The 23,729-nt window shown below is 38.4% G+C and overlaps 1 protein-coding gene across 2 annotated transcripts in view; it reads left to right on the forward strand.

Moving 5' to 3' along the window:
• Positions 1-23,491, forward strand: part of DNAAF4 (dynein axonemal assembly factor 4) — an 81,417-nt gene extending 57,926 nt beyond the window's left edge. The window contains exons 7-9 of one of the 2 annotated variants that reach the window (XM_007194915.2): positions 19,699-19,852; positions 21,393-21,498; positions 23,034-23,491. In XM_007194915.2, the coding sequence (XP_007194977.1) occupies positions 19,699-19,852; positions 21,393-21,498; positions 23,034-23,143 (370 nt within the window). In that variant the 3' untranslated portion in view covers positions 23,144-23,491. The remainder of the gene's footprint in view (positions 1-19,698; positions 19,853-21,392; positions 21,499-23,033) is intronic. The other variant, XM_007194916.3, reaches the window with a different exon arrangement.
• The last annotated feature ends 238 nt before the right edge of the window (positions 23,492-23,729 follow it).

Consider the following 23,729-nt stretch of genomic DNA (forward strand, 5'->3'; position numbering starts at 1 on the left):
AGACATTATTTATCTCATTTTATACACTTTTGTATTATTTTCCTATTGCTGCCATAGCAAGCTACCACAAACTTAGTGGCTTAAAACAATACAAGTTTATTATCTTATAGTTCTGGAGGTCAGAAGTCTAAAATGGGTTTTGCTGGGCTAAAATCAAGATATCAGTTGCAATCCTTCTGGAGGCCATAAGGGAGAATCTATTTTCTTGGGTTTTCCAGCTTTGAGACTGCCCACATTCCTTGGCTTATGGCCCCCAACCAGCAGTTGCGTCACTCTGGATTTTGCTTCCAATTTCCTTGTCTGACTCTGGCTCTCCTGCCTCCCTCTTTTATAAGTGCCCTTATAATTACATTAGTCCCACTTGTATAATCCAGGATAATCTCCTACCGCAAGAGCCATAACTTAATCACATCTGCAAGGTTCTTTCTAACTAACCATTTTAGTTAATATATTCACAGGTTTTGGGGATTAGGATGTGGACATCTTTGGTGGGGAGATTTATCTGTCTAACCACAAAGTCTGTGTTTTTCTTTTCTCATCTTCTCTCTGTTCTTTCTTGGTCTTTTCTCATATCTGATAACAACACCAGAGATTGATTTGTGGAGTTGAGCTGGAGTTAACAATTTTTCTGAAGTTCAGAAGCCTGGGGCTGACAGGTTTGTTCCTCTTACTCCCAACAAAAATCCCCTCTCCTTCTCTCCCTTCTTCTCCATCTATTGAACCATTAAATAAACATCTGTTGATTGCTTGCGGTTTGTCAGACTGTAGGCTAGGCTCTGAGCTACAGAGATCAGTAGAGGAGAGAGACATATACAAATACTTATAACACTGTGTGGGAAGTACAATATATAGAACAAGGTAAAATGAGAATACAGAAGAGGGGCACCTAACCTTAAAGGAAGGAAGGTAGTTTCAGGAAGAGCTTCCTAAAGATTATAGCACCTGAGCTCCTCTTAATGATAAGTAGGAGTTTCAGGAGGAAGGACAGAAAGGCATTCATTTTAAGCAGAGGAGACAGTATGAGCAAAAGCTCAGAGACAAGAATAGGGTGATATATAGGTCAGGAACTGGGTAGTTTATTGCTTGCTAAAACATAAATTTGATGCTAGGAATAATGCCAAATGAACCTAGAAAAATAGGCAGTGGCCTCATGTTATTCTTATATTTTATTCTGTAAGGTGGGGAAAAAAGTGTTGCAGAAACTATGGCAGAGGTCTTGAACCATGATGACATTGTTATAGGGTGAAGAGGAGAGCAATGTGAGAAATATTCAGGAGGTAAAATAGGGAGGACTTCTTGAGTGATTGTTGGGGAGTGAGAGAAGAGTAGTTGTGGGCGACTTTGGGTTTCTAGTTTGAATGATTGATTATATGATGCCACCAACTGAATTAGAGAACTCTAGAAGAGGGCCATTTAGGAGGGAATGTAGGTAAGTTCAATTTTGAATATGTTGAGTTTGAGCTGTCTCTTGGTGAGTCTGACTGACAGTGTCCAGCAAGTTTGAAACTCAGGGGAGAGGCCAGCAGTGTATTATGGATTTGGAGGTTATCAGCATTTATGTAGCAGTTGATTTACAAGAGTAGGTGAGATATCTGAAAAGAGCACGTAGACCAGAGGAGTAGTGGCCTAAGGATAAAACCCTGTGACCTATCAACATTTGAAGATCTGGTAAAATAAAGGAGTACACAAAAATACTCCCAGAAGCCAATGGATTAGAAACTTTCAGAGTTTTTGTTTTGTCTTGTTCTTCTTTAAGAATAGACAAGGTTTGAATAGATGTGCAGATAAGACAGAAGAGGTGGCTGAAAGATCCTTGAGAAGAGTGGAGAAAATTGGGTCAAGACCAAAGGTAGATGGTTTATCCCGATTTTGGTTTTGTTTTTCCTCTTGTTAAAAGTTGCATTCATTTTTACACTTTATAATAAAGATATATCTTTTGAAAAAAATTTACACTGTACATCAAATCAAAGTCCCACTTGATTTTTGTTTTTTGTTTTTTTAACATCTTTATTGGAGTATAATTGCTTTACAATGGTGTGTTAGTTTCTGCTTTATAACAAAGTGAATCAGTTATACATATACATATGTTCCCATATCTCTTCCCTCTTGCATCTCCCTCCCTCCCACCCTCCCTATCCGACCCCTCTAGGTGGTCACAAAGCACCGAGCTGATCTTCCTGTGCTATGCGGCTGCTTCCCACTAGCTATCTATTTTACGTTTGGTAGTGTATATATGTCCATGCCACTCTCTCACTTTGTCACAGCTTACCCTTCCCCCACCCCATAACCTCAAGTCCATTCTCTAGTAGGTCTGTGTCTTTATTCCTGTCTTGCCCCTAGGTTCTTCATGACCTTTTTTTTTTCTTAGATTTCATATACATGTGTTAGCATACGGTATTTGTTTTTCTCTTTATGACTTACTTCACTCTGTATGACAGGCTCTAGGTCCATCCACCTCACTACAAATAACTCAATTTCGTTTCTTCTTTATGGTTGAGTAATATTCCATTATATATATGTGCCACATCTTCTTTATCCATTCATCTGTTGATGGACACTTAAGTTGCTTCCATGTCCTGGCTATTGTAAATAGAGCTGCAATGAACATTTTGGTACATGTCTCCTTTTGAATTATGGTTTTCTCAGGGTATATGCCCAGTAGTGGGATTGCTGGGTCATATGGTAGTTCTATTTTTAGTTTTTAAAGGAATCTCCATACTGTCCTCTACAGTGGCTGTATCAATTTACATTCCCACCAACAGTGCAAGAGGGTTCCCTTTTCTCTACACCCTCTCCAGCATTTATTGTTTGTAGATTTTTTGATGATGGCCATTCTGACCAGTGTGAGATGATATCTCATTGTAGTTTTGATTTGCATTTCTCTAATGATTAATGATGTTGAGCATTCTTTCATGTGTTTGTTGGCAATTTGTATATCTTCTTTGGAGAAATGTCTATTTAGGTCTTCTGCCCATTTTTGGATTGGGTTGTTTGTTTTTTTGATATTGAGCTGCATGAGCTGCTTGTAAATTTTGGAGATTAATCCTTTGTCAGTTGCTTCGTTTGCAAATATTTTCTCCCATTCTGAGGGTTGTCTTTTGGTCTTGTTTATGGTTTCCTTTGCTGTGCAAAAGCTTTTAAGTTTCATTAGGTCCCATTTGTTTATTTTTGTTTTTATTGCCATTTCTCTAGGAGGTGGGTCAAAAAGGATCTTGCTGTGATTTATGTCATAGAGTGTTCTGCCTATGTTTTCCTCTAAGAGTTTTATAGTGTCTGGCCTTACATTTAGGTCTCTAATCCATTTTGAGTTTATTTTTGTGTATGGTGTTAGGGAGTGTTCTGATTTCATACTTTTCCATGTACCTGTCCAGTTTTCCCAGCACCACTTATTGAAGAGGCTGTCTTTTCTCCACTGTATATTCTTGCCTCCTTTATCAAAGATAAGGTGACCATATGTGCGTGGGTTTATCTCTGGGTTTTCTATCCTTTTCCATTGATCTATATTTCTGTTTTTGTGCCAGTACCATACTGTGTTGATTACTGTAGCTTTGTAGTATAGTCTGAACTCAAGGAGCCTGATTCCTCCAGCTCCGTTTTTCTTTCTCAGGATTGCTTTGGCTATTTGGGGTCTTTTGTGTTTCCATACAAACTGTGAAATTTTTTGTTCTAGTTCTGTGAAAAATGCCATTGGCAGTTTGATAGAGATTGCATTGAATCTGTAGATTGCTTTGGGTAGTAGAGTCATTTTCACATTGTTGATTCTTCCAATCCAAGAACATGGTATTTCTCTCCATCTATTTGTATCATCTTTAATTTCTTTCATCACTGTCTTATAATTTTCTGCATACAGGTCTTTTGTCTCCTTAGGTAGGTTTATTCCTAGGTATTTTATTCCTTTTGTTGCAGTGGTAAATGGGAGTGTTTTCTTAATTTCACTTTCAGATTTTTCATCATTAGTATATAGGAATGCTAGAGATATCTGTGCATTAATTTTGTATCCTGCTACTTTACCAAATTCATTGATTAGCTCTAGTAGTTTTCTGGTAGCATCTTTAGGATTCTCTATGTATAGTATCATGTCATCTGCAAACAGTGACAGCTTTACTTCTTCTTTTCCGATTTGGATTCCTTTTATTTCTTTTTCTTCTCTGATTGCTGTGGCTAACACTTCCAAAACTATGTTGAATAATAGTGGTGAGAGTGGGCAACCTTGTCTTGTTCCTGATCTTAGTGGAAATGGTTTCAGTTTTTCACCATTGAGGACAATGTTGGCTGTGGGTTTGTCATATATGGCCTTTATTATTTTGAGGAAAGTTCCCTCTATGCCTACTTTCTGGAGGGTTTTTTATCATAAATGGGTGTTGAATTTTGTCGAAAGCTTTCTCTGCATGTATTGAGATGATCATATGGTTTTTCTCCTTCATTTTGTTACTGTGGTGTATCACATTGATTGATTTGTGTGTATTGAAGAATCCTTGCATTCCTGGGATAAACCCCACATGATCATGGTGTATGATTCTTTTAATGTGCTGTTGGATTCTGTTTGCTAATATTTTGTTGAGGATTTTTGCATCTATGTTCATCAGTGATATTGGCCTGTAGTTTTCTTTCTTTGTGGTATCTTTGTCTGGTTTTGGTATCAGGGTGATGGTGGCCTCGTAGAATGAGTTTGGGAGTGTTCCTCCCTCTGCAATATTTTGGAAGAGTTTGAGAAGGATAGGTGTTAGCTCTTCTCTAAATGTTTGATAGAATTCAGCTGTGAAGCCATCTGGTCCTGGGCTTTTGTTTGTTGGAAGATTTTTTTTTTTTTAAAGATTTATTGATTGATTGATTGATTGATTGCTATGTTGGGTCTTCGTTTCTGTGCTAGGGCTTTCTCTAGTTGCGGCAAGTGGGGGCCACTCTTCATCGCGGTGTGCGGGCCTCTCACTATTGTGGCCTCTCTTGTTGCGGAGCACAGGCTCCAGATGCGCAGGCTCAGTAGTTGTGGCTCACGGGCCTAGTTGCTCCGCGGCATGTGGGATCTTCCCAGACCAGGGTTCGAACCCGTGTCCCCTGCATTAGCAGGCAGATTCTCAACCACTGCGCCACCAGGGGAGCCCTGTTGGAAGATTTTTAATCACAGTTTCAATTTCAGTGCTTGTGATTGGTCTGTTCATATTTTCTATTTCTTCCTGGTTCAGTCTCGGAAGGTTGTGCATTTCTAAGAATTTGTCCATTTCTTCCAGGTTGTCCATTTCATTGGCATACTGTTGCTTGTAGTAATCTCTCATGATCCTTTGTATTTCTGCAGTGTCAGTTGTTACTTCTCCCTTTTCATTTGTAATTCTATTGATTTGAGTCTTCTCCCTTTTTTTCTTGATGAGTCTGGCTAGTGGTTTATAAGTTTTGTTTATCTTCTCAAAGAACCAGCTTTTGCTTTTACTGATCTTTGCTCTCATTTCCTTCATTTCTTTTTCATTTATTTCTGATCTGATCTTTATAATTTCTTTCCTTCTGCTAACTTTGGGGTTTTTTTGTTCTTCTTTCTCTAATTGCTTTAGGTGTAAGGTTAGGTTGTTTATTTGAGATGTTTCTTGTTTCTTAAGGTAGGATTATATTGCTATAAACTTCCCTCTTAGAATTGCTTTTGCTGCATTGCATAGGTTTTGGGTCATCATGTTTTCACTGTCATTTGTTTCTAGGTATTTTTTGATTTCCTCTTTGATTTCTTCAGTGATCTCTTGGTTATTAAGTAGTGTATTGTTTAGCCTCCATGTGTTTGTATTTTTTACAGATTTTTTCCTGTAATTAATATCTAGTCTCATAGCGTTGTGGTCGGAAAAGATACTTGATATGATTCAATTTTCTTAAATTTACCAAGGCTTGATTTGTGACCCAAGATATGATCTACCCTGAGAATGTTCCATGAGCACTTGAGAAAAATGTGTATTCTGTTGTTTTTGGATGGAATGTCCTATAAATATCAATTAAGTCCACCTTGTTTAATGTATCATTTAAAGCTTGTGTTTCCTTATTTATTTTCATTTTGGATGATCTGTCCATTGGTGAAAGTGGGGTGTTAAAGTCCCCTACTATGATTGTGTTACTGTCGATTTCCCCTTTTATGGCTGTTAGTATTTGCCTTATGTATTGAGGTGCTCCTATGTTGGGTGCATAAATATTTACAATTGTTATACCTTCCTCTTGGATCGATCCCTTGATCATTATGTAGTGTCCTTCTTTATCTCTTGTAATAGTCTTCATTTTAAAGTCTATTTTGTCTGATATGAGAACTGCTACTCCAGCTTTCTTTTTTTTTTTTTTTTTTAAATGCTTTGTCCAGTTCCTGGCACATGGAGCTAAGACCATCATTATATGACGAAATGGAGAAGGACCACAGATAGGGAGCCCAGTGAGGAGGCTTTTTTTTTTTTTAATTTTACACTTTATTTATTTATTTATTTTTGGCTGTGTTGGGGCTTCGCTTCTGTGCCAGGGCTTTCTCTAGTTGCGGCAAGTGGGGGCCACTCTTCATCGCGGTGCACGGGCCTCTCACTATCGCGGCCTCTCCTGTTGCGGAGCACAGGCTCCAGACGCGCAGGCTCAGCAGCTGTGGCTCACGGGCCCAGCTGCTCCGCGGCATGTGGGATCTTCCCAGACCAGAGCTCGAACCCGTGTCCCCTGCACCGGCAGGCAGATTCTCAACCACTGCGCCGCCAGGGAAGCCCTCCAGCTTTCTTTTGATTTCCATTTGCACGGAATATCTGTTTCCATCCCCTCACTTTCAGTCTGTATGTGTCCCTAGGTCTGAAGTGGGTCTCTTGTAGACAGCATATATACGGGTCTTGTTTTTGTATCCATTCAGCCAGTCTATGTCTTTTGGTTGGAGCATTTAATCCATTTACATCTAAGGTAATTATTGATATGTACGTTCCTATTATCATTTTCTTAATTGTTTTGGGTTTGTTATTGTAGGTCTTTTCCTTCTCTTGTGTTTCTTGCCTAGAGAAGTTCCTTTAGCATTTGTTGTAAAGCTGGTTTGGTGGTGCTGAATTCTCTTAGCTTTTGCTTGTCTGTAAAGGTTTTAATTTCTCCATCAAATCTGAATGAGATCCTTGCTAGGTAGAGTAATCTTGGTTGTAGGTTTTTCTCCTTCATCACTTTAAATATGTCCTGCTACTCCCTTCTGGCTTGCAGAGTTTCTGCTGAAAGATCAGCTGTTAACCTTATGGGGATTCCCTTGTGTGTTATTTGTTGTTTTTCCCTTGCTACTTTTAATATGTTTTCTTTGTATTTAATTTTTGATAGTTTGATTAATATGTGTCTTGGCGTGTTTCTGCTTGGATTTGTCCTGTATGGGACTCTCTGTGCTTCTTGGACTTGATTAACTATTTCCTCTCCCATATTAGGGAAGTTTTCAACTATAATCTCTTCAAATATTTTCTCAGTCCCTTTCTTTTTCTCTTCTTCTTCTGGTACCCCTATAATTCGAATGTTGGTGCGTTTAATGGTGTCCCAGAGGTCTCCGAGACTGTCCTCCATTCTTTTCATTCTTTTTTCTTTATTCTGCTCTGCAGTAGTTATTTCCACTATATTATCTTCCAGGTCACTTATCTGTTCTTCTGCCTCAGTTATTCTGCTGTTGATCCCTTCTAGAGAATTTTTAATTTCATTTATTGTGTTGTTCATCACTGTTTGTTTGCTCTTTAGTTCTTCTAGGTCCTTGTTAAATGTTTCTTGTATTTTCTCTATTCTATTTCCAAGATTTTGGATCATCTTTACTATCATTATTATGAATTCTTTTTCAGGTAGACTGCCTATTTCCTCTTCATTTGTTAGGTCTGGTGGGTGTTTGCCTCGGTCCTTCATCTGCTGTGTGTTTTTCTGTCTTATCATTTTGCCTAACTTACTGTGTTTGGGGTCTCCTTTTCGCAGGCTGCAGGTTCGTAGTTCCTGTTGTTTTTGGTGTCTGTCCCCAGTGGCTAAGGTTGGTTCAGTGGGTTGTGTAGGCTTCCTGGTGGAGGGGACTAGTGCCTGTGTTCTGGTGGATGAGGCTGGATCTTGTCTTTCTGGTGGGCAGGTCCACGTCTGGTGCTGTGTTTTGGGGTGTCTGTGGCCTTATGATTTTAGGCAGCCTCTCTGCTAGTGGATGGGGTTGTGTTCCTGTCTTGCTAGTTGTTTGGCATGGGGTGTCTAGCACTGTAGCTTGGTGGTCATTTAGTGAAGCTGGGTGTTGGCCTTGAGATGGAGATCTCTGGGAGATTTTCGCTGTTTGGTATTACATGGAGCTGGGAGGTCTCTTGTGGACCAGTGTCCTGAACTTGGCTCTCCCACCTCAGAGGCACAGCCATGATGCCTGGCTGGAGCACCAAGAGCCTTTTATCCACACGGCTCAGAATAAAAGGGAGAAAAAATAGAAAGAAAGAAAGAAGAAGATAAAATTAAATAAAATAAAGTAAAATAAAATAAAATAAAGTTATTAAAATAAAAAATAATTATTAAGAAAAATTTTTTTAAAAGTTAAAAAAAAAAACAGAAAATGGACAGACAGAACCCTAGGACAAATGGTAAAAGCAAAGCTATACAGACAAAATCACACACAGAAGCGTACACATACACACTCACAATAAGAGAAAAAGGGAAAAAAAAATATATCTTTGCTCCCAATGTCCACCTCCTCAATTTGGGATGATTCGTTGTCTATTCAGGTATTCCATAGATGCAGGTACATCAAGTTGATTGTGGAGATTTAATCCGCTGCTCCTGAGCCTGCTGGGAGAGATTTCCCTTTCTCTTCTTTGTTCGCACAGCTCCCGGGGTTCAGCTTTGGATTTGGACCTGCCTCTGCATGTAGGTCTCCTGAGGGCATCTGTTCTTCACTCAGACAGGACGGGGTTAAAGGAGCAGCTGATTCAGGGGCTCTGGCTCACTCAGGCGGGGGGGAGGGAGGGGCACGGTTGTGGGGTGAGCCTGCGGCGGCAGAGGCCGGCGTGACTTGCTCCAGCCTGAGGCGCCCCGTGCGTTCTCCCGGGGAAGTTGTGCCTGGATCACGGGACCCTGGCCGTGGCGGGCTGCACAGGCTCCCGGGAGGGGAGGTGTAAATAGTGACCTGTGCTTGCACACAGGCTTCTTGGTGGCTGCAGCAGCAGCCTTAGCGTCCCATGCCTGTCTCTGGGGTCTGCGCTGATAGCCGCGGTTCGCGCCTGTCTCTGGAGCTCCTTTAAGCGGCACTCTTAATCCTCTTTCCTCGCGCACCAGGAAACAAAGAGGCAAGAAAAAGTCTCTTGCCTCTTCGGCAGGTCCAGACTTTTTCCCAGACTCCGTCCTGGCTAGCCGTGGTGCACTAGCCCCCTTCAGGCTGTGTTCACACCGCCAACCCCAGTCCTCTCCCTGCGATCTGACCGAAGCCTGAGCCTCAGCTCCCAGCCCCCGCCCGCCCCAGCGGGTGAGCAGACAAGCCTCTCGGGCTGGTGAGTGCTGCTCGGCACCGATCCTCTGTGCAGGAATCTCTCCGCTTTGCCCTCCGCACCCCTGTGGCTGCGCTCTCCTCCGTGGCTCCGAAGCTCCCCCCTCCACCACCCACAGTCTCCGCCCGCGAAAGGGCTTCCTAGTGTGTGGAAACCTTTCCTCCTTCACAGCTCCCTCCCACTGGTGCAGGTCCCGTCCCTATTCTTTTGTCTCTGTTTTTTCTTTTGCCCTACGCAGGTACGTAGGGAGTTTCTTGCCTTTTAGGAGGTCTGAGGTCTTCTGCCAGCGTTCAGTAGGTGTTCTGTAGTTGTTCCACATGTAGATGTATTTCTGATGTATTTGTGGAGAGGAAGGTGATCTCCACGTCTTACGCTTCCGCCATCTTGAAGCTCCAACCCCCCTTGGTTTTTACCCCGTCTGCTGGCCTTCTGCCTGCCCTGCCCCCCAGGTGTATCCAGTCTAAATTATTTGTTTAATAGTGTTTGCTTATCTTTAAGCTGCCATTGTCATAATCACAGTTATTATGTTCATAGCTTGTGATAGGTTACAAGAGCTTCACATATACTATCTCATTAAATCCTCACAACTGTAGTTGGCTAGGAACCACTGCTTTTGCACTCATTTAACAAATGTTTATTGAGAGGCTAGCAGCTTTGCACAAAATAGCTCTTTTAATTCCTTTAGCAATCTAGCTAGTTGGATATTATTATCTTTATTACGATTTTATAAATGTAGACTAGGGCTAGAGAGGTTACGAAACTTGTCTCAGGTGGTAGTTTATAAGTAGAACCAGGATTCAATCCCAAGTCAATATGATTATGAAGCTTGTGTTTCAGATAGTGCTGTGCACCTCTCAGAGATAAATAACATCTTCTTCCTGTCCTTTTGTTCCAATTGTTCAGCCTTCGTGAAGGCAGCCCAAGTGGTGTGACCATGAATTGCTCTTCCTTGCAGCCTGAGAGTACTGAAGTGTGCATAGCTGAAGGTGCTCTCCTGTTGGATTGGTTTCTTTGGTCTAGAAAATATTGAAAGATTAAGTTGCAATAGACAGAGTTTATTTTCTGAGACGGAAGGAAAGAAAGTGAAGGCAAGTATGAAACTAGATACATTTCTAACAATAATTGCTTGGTGGGTACTGTTGAGGGCTCTGCTAGATTAGAGAACGTGAATTCATAGAGATGCCAGTCAGTATAACTATGTGATTTATCTTCTGTAGTGTTTAGTGTTTTGGATTTAAGAATAGATCATTGATCCAAGGTTGGAGTTTTGACTGACAAGTATAGCAGAAGACTAGTAGTGCAAGGGACCAGATTGCTCATGGAAAAATAGCTCGGATATTTAACCATGAAATCTAGGCTGTGTTAGAAAGGAAGAGATGCCCTGAGGGGCCCAGTGGACTAAGAGAATACAGAGCAGTTAAGAAATTAGAGGCGGCTTCCCTGGTGGTGCAGTGGTTGAGGGTCTGCCTGTCAATGCAGGGGACACGGGTTCGAGCCCTGGTCTGGGAGGATCCCACATGCCGCGGAGCAACTAGGCCCGTGAGCCACAACTACTGAGCCTGCGCGTCTGGAGCCTGTGCTCCACAACAAGAGAGGCTGTGATAATGAGAGGCCCGTGCACCGTGATGAAGAGTGGCCCCCGCTTGCCACAACTGGAGAAAGCCCTCGCACAGAAATGAAGACCCAACACAGCCATAAATAAAATTAATTAATTAATTAATTAAAAAAAAAAAAAGAAATTAGAGGGCACTGTAAGGTTGAAGGTTGACTATAAAGGGAAAGTTTGCAGAATAGAAAGTTCTGGTCAGTGGCTGGGATTCCAGAGTTTGATATCGCTGAAGTAGTACAATTCAGGTGACGACAAAGTCCAAGATGTGGCCCAGGGAGTGGGTAGCAAAAGTGAAGTTGAAGGGAAGGTAATCTGAGTTAAGGAGTCCCAGGTATTTCAAGGCTAAATTGATAAATGGGTCATATACATAAACCTTAGAATCTTCTGGAATTATGGCATAAATTGGGATGGAGACAGTTGCTGGGAGCCAGGTTTCAAAGCCCTCAATGAATAAGAGAATAATGCTCTTAAAAAGCCAGTTAGATGACAGAGACTGGAAGGCCACAGGGTAAAGATGTCTGGAGTCCCAAAGGATGATGATTTTTTCATAAGGGGAGAATTACACCTTGGAACTAGCAGAAGCGAGTCTGGAAAATGCCAAGTCCTATGGTCCTAGCCCCTTCCCTGATGGTCCTCTGTAGAGACAGTGGTAGAGATAGCACTGCCCTCCGGAAAGAGCCAGGCTTACTTTAAAAAGCATTGTGTGGAAATTTTGAGGATTAAGAAAGGATTGGGTTGGGAGTTGGAGTCAATTATGGTAGAACAGGAATGAGAAAGTGCAAAGGAATAGAGGAGGATGAGAGTAGGAAAGACCAGCAAATACAAACTTTCACGTGAGGACAAAGAAGAAGCATGCTTTTTGATCAGCCCAAAGGTAGCAGGTTGATGGAGATGGTTAGAAAGTCCTTTGGCATAAGATGTTTTTGGTGCTGGGACTGGCTAAACGTCTTAGACAGTGTGTGGTCTGGTTTTATTTTTGATATACTAATGCTGTGATTTTGATTTAAGAGAGGAAAGAGCAGATAAGATCAGTGAGCTGAGGTTGGAATTTGACAAGTACAGCAAAAGACGTGTGTGTGTGTGTGTGTGTGTGTGTGTGTGTGTGTGTGTGTGTGTGACTGCTGGCAAAAGCAATGAATTGCCAGCAACCTAGTGCAAAAGTGTACTTGGTTGCAGTCGGGTGTGACTGGTAGATTGTAATCACTTCAGTCTCTGTTGTTTTTTGTACCATTTTGCCTCACTGCCTCCAATTAGGTAGAATAAGAAAGAGAAGCAAAATAGGAGAAGAAAAGAGTTAAAAATGAGGAGAGATGGAAGAAAACTTATTTACCAGTGACACCCAGAGAAACAAAGTACAGTTACTCATAGAGCCAAGTACAAACAGATAAAAGGAAAGGTACTAATTATTAGAGAGAAATGTATCCTCTCTGGCAATGTAATGCAGTACAAAAGACAGAAACAGACATAATAGAACCCATTCAGAAGCAGTGTTGAATTTAAGCCAAAAGATAAAATACTTTCAAATACTTTCTTCTCCAGAGGCTTTGTTTCATGCTAGCCTTCTATATTTACACAGGCAAAAACAGTCCACTGTCCTTTATTGTTTTTAAACCCGTGGGTAGAAGTGGACAAGCCTTCCAAAAGAGCAATAGTTTGAGAAAACTGTTTATGGGATTGTATCTACTCGAAAGAGACTCTTAGAAAAAGCCATAGAATGTTTTCATTTTTTTTACCTAGCATTCTACTGCCAAGTCTTAGTTTTAGATGCCAAATCTACCTTTCAGGAAAATTTATAAGCTTAGGTAATTTTATTTGCTCATGAGAACATTTTACCGTTGGCAATTAACATTGTACCAGATAGCTTTTTACTGAGAACATCTCATAAAACAGAGTTTCTGTGCTCTAATTTATATATTCACATGGTGTGTTGTTATTTAACAGCCTTACATGACTCAGAATCTGTAAATAATAGCTACCCTTCCAGTCAATTATAATCATATAAGGTTAGATGAATCGTTGTTCTGTCCCACTGATGTTACTTTGTGCTTGAGTTTTAGCATGCGTTTTTTTGGATGCTCTCTTAACCCCAGACTGAAAGTTCCTTCTTCCCCCACATTAGGACCACTTGAATGCCATCTGCATACCTCACTCTGTACAGCAAATTGTAATGTTAGATAGGAGGAAATTAAGGATATATAATTCTACAATCTAGCGCCCAGCATCATATTACTGTTGTTACATAAAATTACCTACATTAGTTCTAGTGTCTGAATTTTCTTTTTTTTTCTCTTGGCCTAAGTGTCAGATTTTATAGCCTGCCCAATACTCCAGTCCTTTTAAGACTGAGGCTCTGCTCTGCTTTTACTTATTCTCTTTCCACCCAAGTTAATTCTCTTCTGAACCCCAGCTTTGTGTGTGGGAGCCTGCTATTTGATGACTGACTAACCTAGTACCAACTTGTGCCAGTCTGAATTTCTGTTTGCTTGCTGTTTGTGAATTTTCTGTAGCTGGATTCTATCTGCCTGTCTGGATGTCCTTTTACTTCATGTTGGACTTTTTGATACTGATTGTTAACCACCTGTTACCATCTTCTCCCAACACAGCATACAGTTCTACTTGCCAGATTGAATTTCTTTCTAACACTTTGGTTTGGATCCATGCCCTGGCAAGAACTGTGAAGAGTTAGCCTACCACAGTTTCATAGGTGCTGACAGAAGTCAGGAGACTCATGAGTCAAAGAGAAAGGACTTCACTATTCAAGGCACATCAAACAGAATGACCTTCGTGTTGGTTCCCTCTGCCCCTAAAGTCCCATGGGGCCAATGCAGAGGGGGACCCAGGTGGATGCTGTACACACAGTAGGTTTTGTACCGTAGCTGAGAAGGCCAAGCTTAAGGAGCACAGCTTTTTAGAGAGGATTATAAGCAAACCTGTCCAACTTTTGCCTCACAAGGTGATAATATCTTTATTATACTGAGCAGTGAACAAATCTATTCTTTGCCCCAGAGAGAGACACTATCTCTATCTTCCAAGGCTGTGCTCTATACAAACATCTTTGAAAAGATAGTCCCAAACAGAAGCTGTCAGTGCATCTGACATATGACACACAGGGTAAAAGAGCCATGGAGAATTGTCTCCCAGTATTTACTTGTACTTGCCTACTTTCAGAACAGATCTGCCAAATCTGCCTTGTTGCTCTGCTGCATTTTTTACAACTTTATTTGTTTATGGAGATAAGACAGTTTTCTTATGCTGCTACCTTTTGCCTGACTTAAAGTTTAGAAGCCATATTCTAGGATGACTTCTTTGACATAATTATAATTTTGTTTGTTGATTGTATGTATTTTACAGCCCATAATATTCTGTTGCAGTACAGTCCCTATTATGGCCTAACTTGTCATTTTATTTTGTGTGCAGTGTCCTTTTCCTCCTTCCATCCTGAGTGCTAAATTGTACTGGTTGATGTTCCTTCACTAAGGTGCACTAATACTCAGTTTTAGAAGCTCTTGAGATACCAAGAATGTTTTCTACCCACCTAAGATGCTGAAAGAAACAAGGACCTTAAAAGTCTTTTGAGGGGTAGGTGGCTGTTAGAGTCCTTATTACCCACAAAACAGAGCTGTTGTGTCTTGTATTGGAATATGTGTTACTCTCTGCCTCCATTGCTGTTTCTAAGCCCCACTGCTTTTTTTTTTTTCAAGTAAGCAAACACTGTTATAGTTTAACTGGCAGATTTTTTCTTACTATATATAAAATGACGGTGTGACATATAATCTGTAACATCTCAGTATACAAAGAACAGTGCTATCAAGGTACAAATTCTACATCTTGCTTCCTTTAGTCATTTCTTTTTTTTTTAATTAATTTTTATTGGAGTATAGTTGCTTTACAGTGTTGTGTTAGTTTCTACTGTACAGCAAAGTGAATCAGCCATACATATACATATATCCCCTCTTTTTTGGATTTCCTCCCCATTTAGGTCACCACAGTGCATTAAGTAGAGTTCCCTGTGCTATACAGTATGTTCTCATTAGTTATCTATTTTATACCCAGTATCAGTATAAGCCCCACTGCTTTTGATTTCTCTTAACTTTTTTCTGCCCCTTTCTTTACTTCCCTCCACATTGCTTCTTTCTTATCACTCCTGCTTCTTGTAACTTCTCCTATGCTGAACCGTTGCTCAAAATGTTTGGCCCTTTTGGCCATTGCCAATCAGAATGTTTCTTTCTTTACAAAGTCAAACCAATCAATCATCATAAAAATGACAGGAGTGTTCGCAATTGTCCACGTCTCTTTTGTTCTTTCTGTACAGTCAGTACCATAAGGACTCAATGTGTTTTGAATGAGTACTTTTGCATAATTCTTTTCACTGGCATTGCTTTATTTGGAGTCTTCAGGCGAGACTTACTGGTTATTAGCTTCTCTGTTTAAATTTGGTGTTCAAAGGCTACTGCCCTTAAGACAGAGGTTTAATTTTTTTTCCCTTTCCTTTTGAAATTCAGCTATTTCTGAGTTCAGAACCATTCTGAAAGCCATAAAGCAAATTATGCTTTATTGGTTGTTTGTACTGGTATTGAACTTTAAAGAATGTAATGTTCACTTGGATTTATATTTTAATATATATGTAAACATTAAAAATGTTTAGTACTTCATATTTCTTGCTCTTATGCCTCCTACAGTGGCTCTTATTTTTTAAAATTTTTATTGGCGTATAGTTGATTTATAATGTTGTGTTAGTTTCAGGTGTACAGCAAAGTGAATCTGTTATACATATACATATATGTACTCTTTTTTAGATTCTTTTCCCATATAGATCATTACAGAGTGTTGAGTAGAGTTCCTTGTGTTGTACAATAGGTCCTTATTAGTTATCTGTTTTATATATAGTAGTGTGTATATGTCAATCCCAATCTCCCAGTTTATCCCTCTCCCCCCTTTTCCCTCCTGGTAACCATAAGTTTGTTTCCTACATCCTACACTGGTTCTTTTAATACTGCTCATTGTAAGTTCTTCTTCCTTTAGAATCTGGGAGAATTTTTCTGATAAAACTGTTACATTATAAAACTGTAAACTTATGTTAAAGATGAAAAATGGAACTCCAAATGAATGTATTAATATAAGGTTTATATAGATATAAACCAGTGGAATAGATAGCCCAGAAACAACCTTCATATATGAAAATCATATGGTCAAATGATTTTCAACAAGGGTGCTAAGACTATTTAATGGAGAAAGGATGTTGTTTTTCAACAAATGGTGTTGGAAAAACTGGATATCCAGTTTTCATTCCATTTTCAGTCTTTATTCCAAAGAATGAATTTGAACCCTTACCTAACACCATATACAAAAATTAACTCAAAATGGATCAAACACCTAAACATAAGAGCTAAAACTATAAAACTCTTAGGGGAAAACATAGGGTTCTTCATGACATTGGATTTGGCAATATTTCTTGGATGTGACATCAAAAGCACAGGTAACAAAAGAAAAAATGGTTATTTTGGAATGCATCAAAATTAAAAACTTTTGTGCATCAAAGATACTGTCAACGGAGTGAAAAGACAACCCATGGAATAGAGAAAATATTTGCAAATCATATATCTGAAAAGGGTTAATATCAGAGTACATATAAAGAACTTCTACAACTCAACAGCAAAAAATAAACAGCCTGATTAAAAAATGTGCAAAGGACTTAAATAGACCTTTCTTCAAAGATATGCACATGGCTAATAAGCACGTGGAAAGATGCCGAACATCACTAATCATTCAGAAAATGCAAATGAAAAGCACAATGAGATACTACTTCACACACAGAAGGATGGCTATTATTAAAAAACAAACAAACAACAAAAAAAACCCCAGAAAATAACAAGTGTTGGTGAGGTTGTAGAAAAATTGGAACCTTTGAACACTGTTGGTGGGAATGTAAAATGGTGGTGCACAGTAGAGAAAACAGTACGGAGGCTCCTCAAAAAGTTAAAAATAGAATTACCATATGAGGGAATTCCCTGGCAGTCCAGTGGTTAGGATTCCATGCTTCCACTGCAGGGGGCACGGGTTCGAACCCTGGTTAGGGAACTAAGATCCTGCATGCTGTGCAGCATGACCAAAAAAAAAGAATTCCCATATGACCCAGCGGTTCTATGTCTAGATATACACACAAAAGTATTGAAAGCAGGGACACAAACAGATATTTGTACACCCATGTTTATAGCAGCGTTATTCACAATAGCCAAAAGGTGAAAGCAACCCAAGGGTCTGTTGATGGATAAATGAATAAACAAATGTGATATATCCATACAGTAGACTATTATTCAACCTTAGAAAGGAAGACAATATTGGCACGTGCTACAACATGATGAACCTTGAAGACATTATGCTAAGTAAAATAAGCTAGGCACAAAAGGACAAATATTGTCCTTATATGACTCCACTTATATGAGGTACCTAGAGTAGTCAAACTCACAGAGACAGAAAAAGAAGGGTGGTTGTCAAAGGTAGGAGGGAATGGGGAGTTATTGTTCAGTAAGTATAGAGTTTCATTTTGGTAAGATGAGAAAGTTCTAGATATGGATGGTGCTGATGGTTGTACAAAAGTGTGTATGTATTTAATGCCACTAAGCTGTACACTTAAAAATGGTTAAAATGGTAGATTTTAAAATTAAAATTAAATTAATTTAAAAAGAAGGTTTGTAGTAGACACAATTGGTTATCTAGCCAACATTTATCATCTCCGTTTATCCTTGTTGGCGGAGTCCCTATTTTGTTTAGGTGTGTAGACCTTGCCTGTGTGACTTTAGGGTGGGGACCTTATCCCAAGTTCAGCTATAAATTCTGATTGACTGCAACAAATCAGGATTACTTTCATTACACTGCTGGTGTGTGTGTGTGTTTTATGTATATGTGCAGTAATGTTTATTATAATATTGTTTATAAAAACTAAGTATTGGGAAACAAAACACCTAAGTGTCTATCAGTAGGAGGAGACTGGTTTTAGAAATCCTTGCACAAATGAGAGAGTGGTCTGTAAAAATCTCTGTAAAAATAGTATATCTCTATATTTATTAACATGGACAGATGGTCATATTGTTGAATTTTTTTAAAAGTTCCCAAACAGCAGTATATAGCATTGAGGAGTGAAACTGGAGAGAGAGAGAATGGGTAGAAGAATTGAGAACAGGAGAAACTGGTGGGTTTTTTAAGGCAAAATATTTTTTAAGGGTAGATATTTTTGGTCAGTGAGATGGGAAAGGAAGTGAACTGGGAGATTTCTGGGCAAGGTTTTCTAGCTCTCAAGGAGCATATCCCAGAAAATACTGTCCCATTTTCTTCTAATGAATATTGTGCCTGAATGTGGCACCTTGAACTATGCATGAGGAAAACCAGCTCCAGGATGAAGTAGCTGCTGAGTCCAGTAGGGTGGAGAAATGGAAGGAACCTGAGGCCTTGATAAGATCCTTGTTCTGCTGGTCATATTGGGCATGGAGCCTTTGCCTCTGAACTTGCTTAATGTGAGGTGATCTATTTCCTTCCTTGTTTACACCAGTTTGAGTTGAGGTTCTGTTACTTGCAGTCAGAAACATCCTAGCTGAAATGAGACATTTCAGAAAGCTAAACTGTTCCCACAGAATTAGCTTTTCTAGTTTGTGGAAGTTATTTTAAACTTGAGTCAGGCTTAGGTTAGATGTCACAGTGGTATCATTTTACCTTTTATTCATGAATTGCTGGCTCCTTTTATGGGTCTACTTTTGAAGTCATCGTGCTTATTATTCTAGAATTGTAAAGTGTACAGTACAATCGACTGGAAATGAATACAAAGTGTTGTTTATATGGCACTTTTATATTTGGCAAAGTATTTTCTATTTTCCTTATGTTTATGCATTTTTCGAAATACCAGGAATTGTACATGAAAAACAAAAAAGAAACTTTATGTTTTAAATACATCCTTTAATTATGTACGTCTCTTTATTTGAAGAGAATTTTGGAAGGTTTGAACTGAAAGAGTGTATTTATTAGGATGCTTTTGTTTTGCAAGTAACTGAGAAACCCAATTTAAACTGACTTAATGTTTAAAGGAATTTATTGGCTTATATAACTAAAAAGCTAAAGGTGTGTTACATTTCGGGTAAAGCTTGGTCCAACAGCTTAACTGCCTTTTTATCCTTTTCATAATTCAATAGTATCAACTTTATTCTAGTGCTAGCTCCTCCCACAGTATTAAAAATGGTCAGCAACAATTTGGGCTTATGTGCTTTCTTCATTTGTGTCCAGCAGGGGGAGTTTTCCCAATTTTTCGTTCTCCAACGTTGGTAATCAAATCACAGGCTTCATTCTGAATAGACCAGTTTAGGTCATAAATCCATCCCTTTGTCAATCATTGTAGCAGGGAGGATGGAAATATGCCTATTGGCTTAAGCTACTGATTGGCTACCCTTGGAGGTGGAGGTGAGGTCAGTCCCGTTCAGATTACATGCTGATGTATGGAGGATAGGTGGGCTTAGTGCCGCCCGCAATGTCCATTTTACAAGGAATGGAAAGAAAGGAAGCCATCCATCCCCTGTGCCAAATATCATTAGATATTATTTCTGTGTTTCTCTTATAGTGTTACATTGTTTTTCTTTTATGTTTTCATCTCATTAGCAAATTGTTTGCAACAGAAAACTATTTGGCAGCTATTAATGCATACAACTTAGCCATAAGACTAAATAATAAGATTCCACTACTATATTTGAATCGGGCTGCTTGCCATCTAAAACTGAAAAACTTACACAAGGCCATAGAAGATTCTTCTAAGGTATGTATATCTATTTATTTATATATGGTGCTTTAAAATTGTTATGCTCCTATTTATTGGTTTAAATGATGCCCTTATCTTTTGTCAGTTAAATTTGAATAAATGAGATGCAAGGATTTTAAGAATCTTGCTTATTACATCTTTTTACTGAAAAAAAAAAAATATATATATTTTTGGCCGTGCCACATGGCTTGCAGGATCTTAGTTCCCCAACTAGGGATCGAACCTGTGTCCCCTGCATTGGAAGCACAGAGTCCTAACCAATGGACCCCCAGGGAATTCCCCCCAAAAAGAATTTTTTTAATGGACAAGAAACTAGTGTTTCTTGAGACTTCAAATTAGATTAGAGATCCCCTATCAATTGCCCTGGTGTATCAGTTGAAGTTCAGAAGGAAATTAGTAAATGGTTGTCAGTTTGTGCTCACCTTTTTTCTTATTAAAGTTTTGCAGACTTAATGCGAGATAGAAGAACACTTGGTGTCACTACTGCTTGCACAGTAAAAGGATATCTCCATGATCATTTTTCCATTTTCAGAGTAATTTAGTATATTCTAATTTCCATTATGAATATCATGTCATTATCTTAAACTTCTAGTTTTTTCTTTTTTTTTCCCCCCATATCAAAGTAACTTGTTTTAAGGGAAATCACATGCAAAATCTCTTATGTGTCTCCTTGAGATTGAGGATATGGAGGAAACAATCAAGTCCTCATATTTTGATCTCATTAAGCTATTGAAGATCTGACAATATTTTTATGATCCAGTTTTCCTATTAGTAGCATAATTTCGGGCACAAACAAATATTTATTGAATGAATGAATAAACTGAATCACCAAATTTAAATATAGAAGCATTATATATATTATATATAATACTATAATTAATAGCATTAATTAAATTAATGCTATTTAATCATCCCTGCTAGTAAAGGTAAAGCTGTAGAGGTTTCAAATGATAAACTAAATCATAAGTTTGGGGGCAAGGGTATGAATCTCATATAGGAACAATTGAACAAGTCCTAAAATTGTTCAACATAAATGTATGTATTTGATAAATTCCTGTCCTAGTTAAGCCAAAAATTTAGGTGGGTGAGGGCTTGAGGCTTGTTTTTTTTTTTTTAAATTTATTTATTTAATTAATTAATTTATTTATTTTTGGCTGTGCTGGGTCTTCGGTTCGTGCGAGGGCTTTCTCTAGTTGCGGCAAGTGGGGGCCACTCTTCATCGCGGTGCGGGGACCGCTCTTCATCGCGGTGCGCGGGCCTTTCACTATCGCGGCCCCTCCCGTTGCGGGGCACAGGCTCCAGACGCGCAGGCTCAGCAGCTGTGGCTCACGGGCCCAGCCGCTCCGTGGCATGTGGGATCTTCCCAGACCAGGGCTCGAACCCGTGTCTCCTGCATTAGCAGGCAGATTCTCAACCACTGCGCCACCAGGGAAGCCCGAGGCTTGTTTTAAAGTTGAGTTTTATCATGTTTTTGCTCAAGTTTAAATTAGGAAATTATATTTTTCCCTATTTCCCTATTTTTTTTTCTTTTTGTAAGGCACTAGAATTATTGACACCACCTGTTGCAGACAATGCTAATGCAAGAATGAAGGCACATGTACGACGTGGAACAGCATTCTGTCAACTAGAATTGTATGTAGAAGGTAAGAAATGACAGAAATGTTTTAAGTTCGAAGTTATACTCTAAAAAAAAGTCATTGCCATTATTCAAGATGACTCCATTATTTTATACTTTTAGCATTTAATTTATTCTTTGCAATTTATCTGACAAAACAAAAGATGATTTGAAATATTTTAAAAAATCATTGTTGTAGAAGGGAATTAACACAAGATATAAACATCTCCCTAGGTCTAGGGAGATGCTGTAGTATCAGACAAGTTTTTTTGTGGAAAGATGTGTGATAAATGAGTCACTTAAGATATAATGGAAATTTTAAAATGACCTTCTTTGGTCAGACACGCAGATACTGCATACATACATATATACATATATACATTCATAAGCTCAGAAATAACTGATCTATCACAATGTATGATCAATTGCTTATTTTTGTGAGACCGTACTAAGGTTTGTAATTTGGTCTCATGTGTATGGAAGCCATATTTATTTAAGTTTTATTGTTTTTCATTTTTAATGTAATTAAGGACTATTTGCAGTTACTCATGTTGCCCCCGAGTTTTATCTTCAGTGCTCTTCTTCCCATACTTCCCTACCCAGATTCCCGTTCAGTTTCCCTTTATTCAAGGCCTAAAGGCCTATTCCTGATGATGTCTTGCCAGGGAATTGGCTTTAACTTATAAAGTTTTATTATTTCTGACTTGTTTGTAAGCTTGTTTCTGGCCTTTTTAGATTTTTCTAACCAAAGCATCCAAATTAGGTTTATATGCCTATCCTTTTTTTTAAGAGTCTTGTCCAACTTCATGACGATAAAAATTATCAAGACAGGAATGAAACACTATAAGCATTCTTTAGGAATTACAGCATCCTAGACTTTTTTGAGCTAAAAGGACCCTTCATTTTAAAGATGAGAAAATGGAGACTTAGAGACGTTAAGTGATTTGCCTGAAGTGGCATGGCAAATCAATAGCACCTGGAACGCAAGTTTCCTTAGAAATTCTTCTCACTGATATTTTTGTTAAAGATTTAGATTCAGTTATATATATTTAACAACCAGTCCACAATGCTTTCCTTTTTAACCAATTTTCCTCAAAGAAATTTTGTAGATAGGATAATTAGGAAAAAAAAAAGCATAAACTATAGTCTATAAATTATATAAAGTATGGATTGAGTGTACCAAAATTATTTTTTAAAATCTAGAATTTTGAAATAAGATAACATTTATTACTTTTTCATTGAAGTGATAAAATGTCCTTTTGATATATGAGTTTTGAGTCTATTCATGCTTTAATGAATTTAAGCTGTTAGCTTATTTGTATTTCAGTTTAAAATAACTGCTTCTTACTGAATCTTGAATGAAATCATAATTATTTCTGAAATTACTGAAAAATTTCTTCCGTCTCTTAGACACCATGTATGTGAAAATGGGAATCTGACTAAAACCTGTTGCTTGTGCTGAACCATGGATTTAATGATTCTTTTTATTTTTAAAAAATATTGTTTAGATAACACAAGTATTTATAAAATATTTTATTCATCATCATTGCTATATAAATATAGGCCTACAGGATTATGAAGCTGCCCTTAAGATTGATCCATCCAACAAAATTGTACAAAATGATGCTGAGAAGATTCGGAATATAATTCAAGGAACAGAACTAAAATCTTAATGACTACTAGAAGCAACTAAGTATTATACTAGGTATTGTTCTAAGTTTTACAAAAATAACTGGAGGCATTAGGAATCTCTGCATATTATGGCTGATTATACAGAATCACTTTCTCTTTAGTTCTGTACAGGGCAGAATACTACACATCTGTAGAAAATGAAATGTTTGATTTCAATGGCTTTTGAATAAGTAAATCAAAGTAAGAATAATCTATCTTAATTATTTGTTTCATATTACAACATAATTTAATTATATTTTTTTGTTACTGAATTCAGCTTGCCCTTATAACTAACAAAATATTTGTTGGTGTGATTACCAGGACACTTACTGATTCATTTTTAACATGGAGAAGTTTAAAATAAAAGATTGTGTTTATAAAGTATTTTTGTTTGTATTAAATACTCTATTTAATTGTCTGAATGATTGGCCTTGGTATAATCAATACTGATGTTTTGACTTAGTTTCCAAATGCACAGAACCTTCTTTTAAAAAAATACTGCTCCGCTACCTGTTGTTTGAGGTTAGACCAGTTTACCCTAGTAAAACAACTGTTTGGGAAACCTTATCTTCAACTTTAGTTGTGGGA

The sequence above is a fragment of the Balaenoptera acutorostrata genome, chromosome 3 (assembly GCF_949987535.1).
Source record: "Balaenoptera acutorostrata chromosome 3, mBalAcu1.1, whole genome shotgun sequence".
Classification (NCBI taxonomy): Eukaryota; Metazoa; Chordata; class Mammalia; order Artiodactyla; family Balaenopteridae; genus Balaenoptera; species Balaenoptera acutorostrata.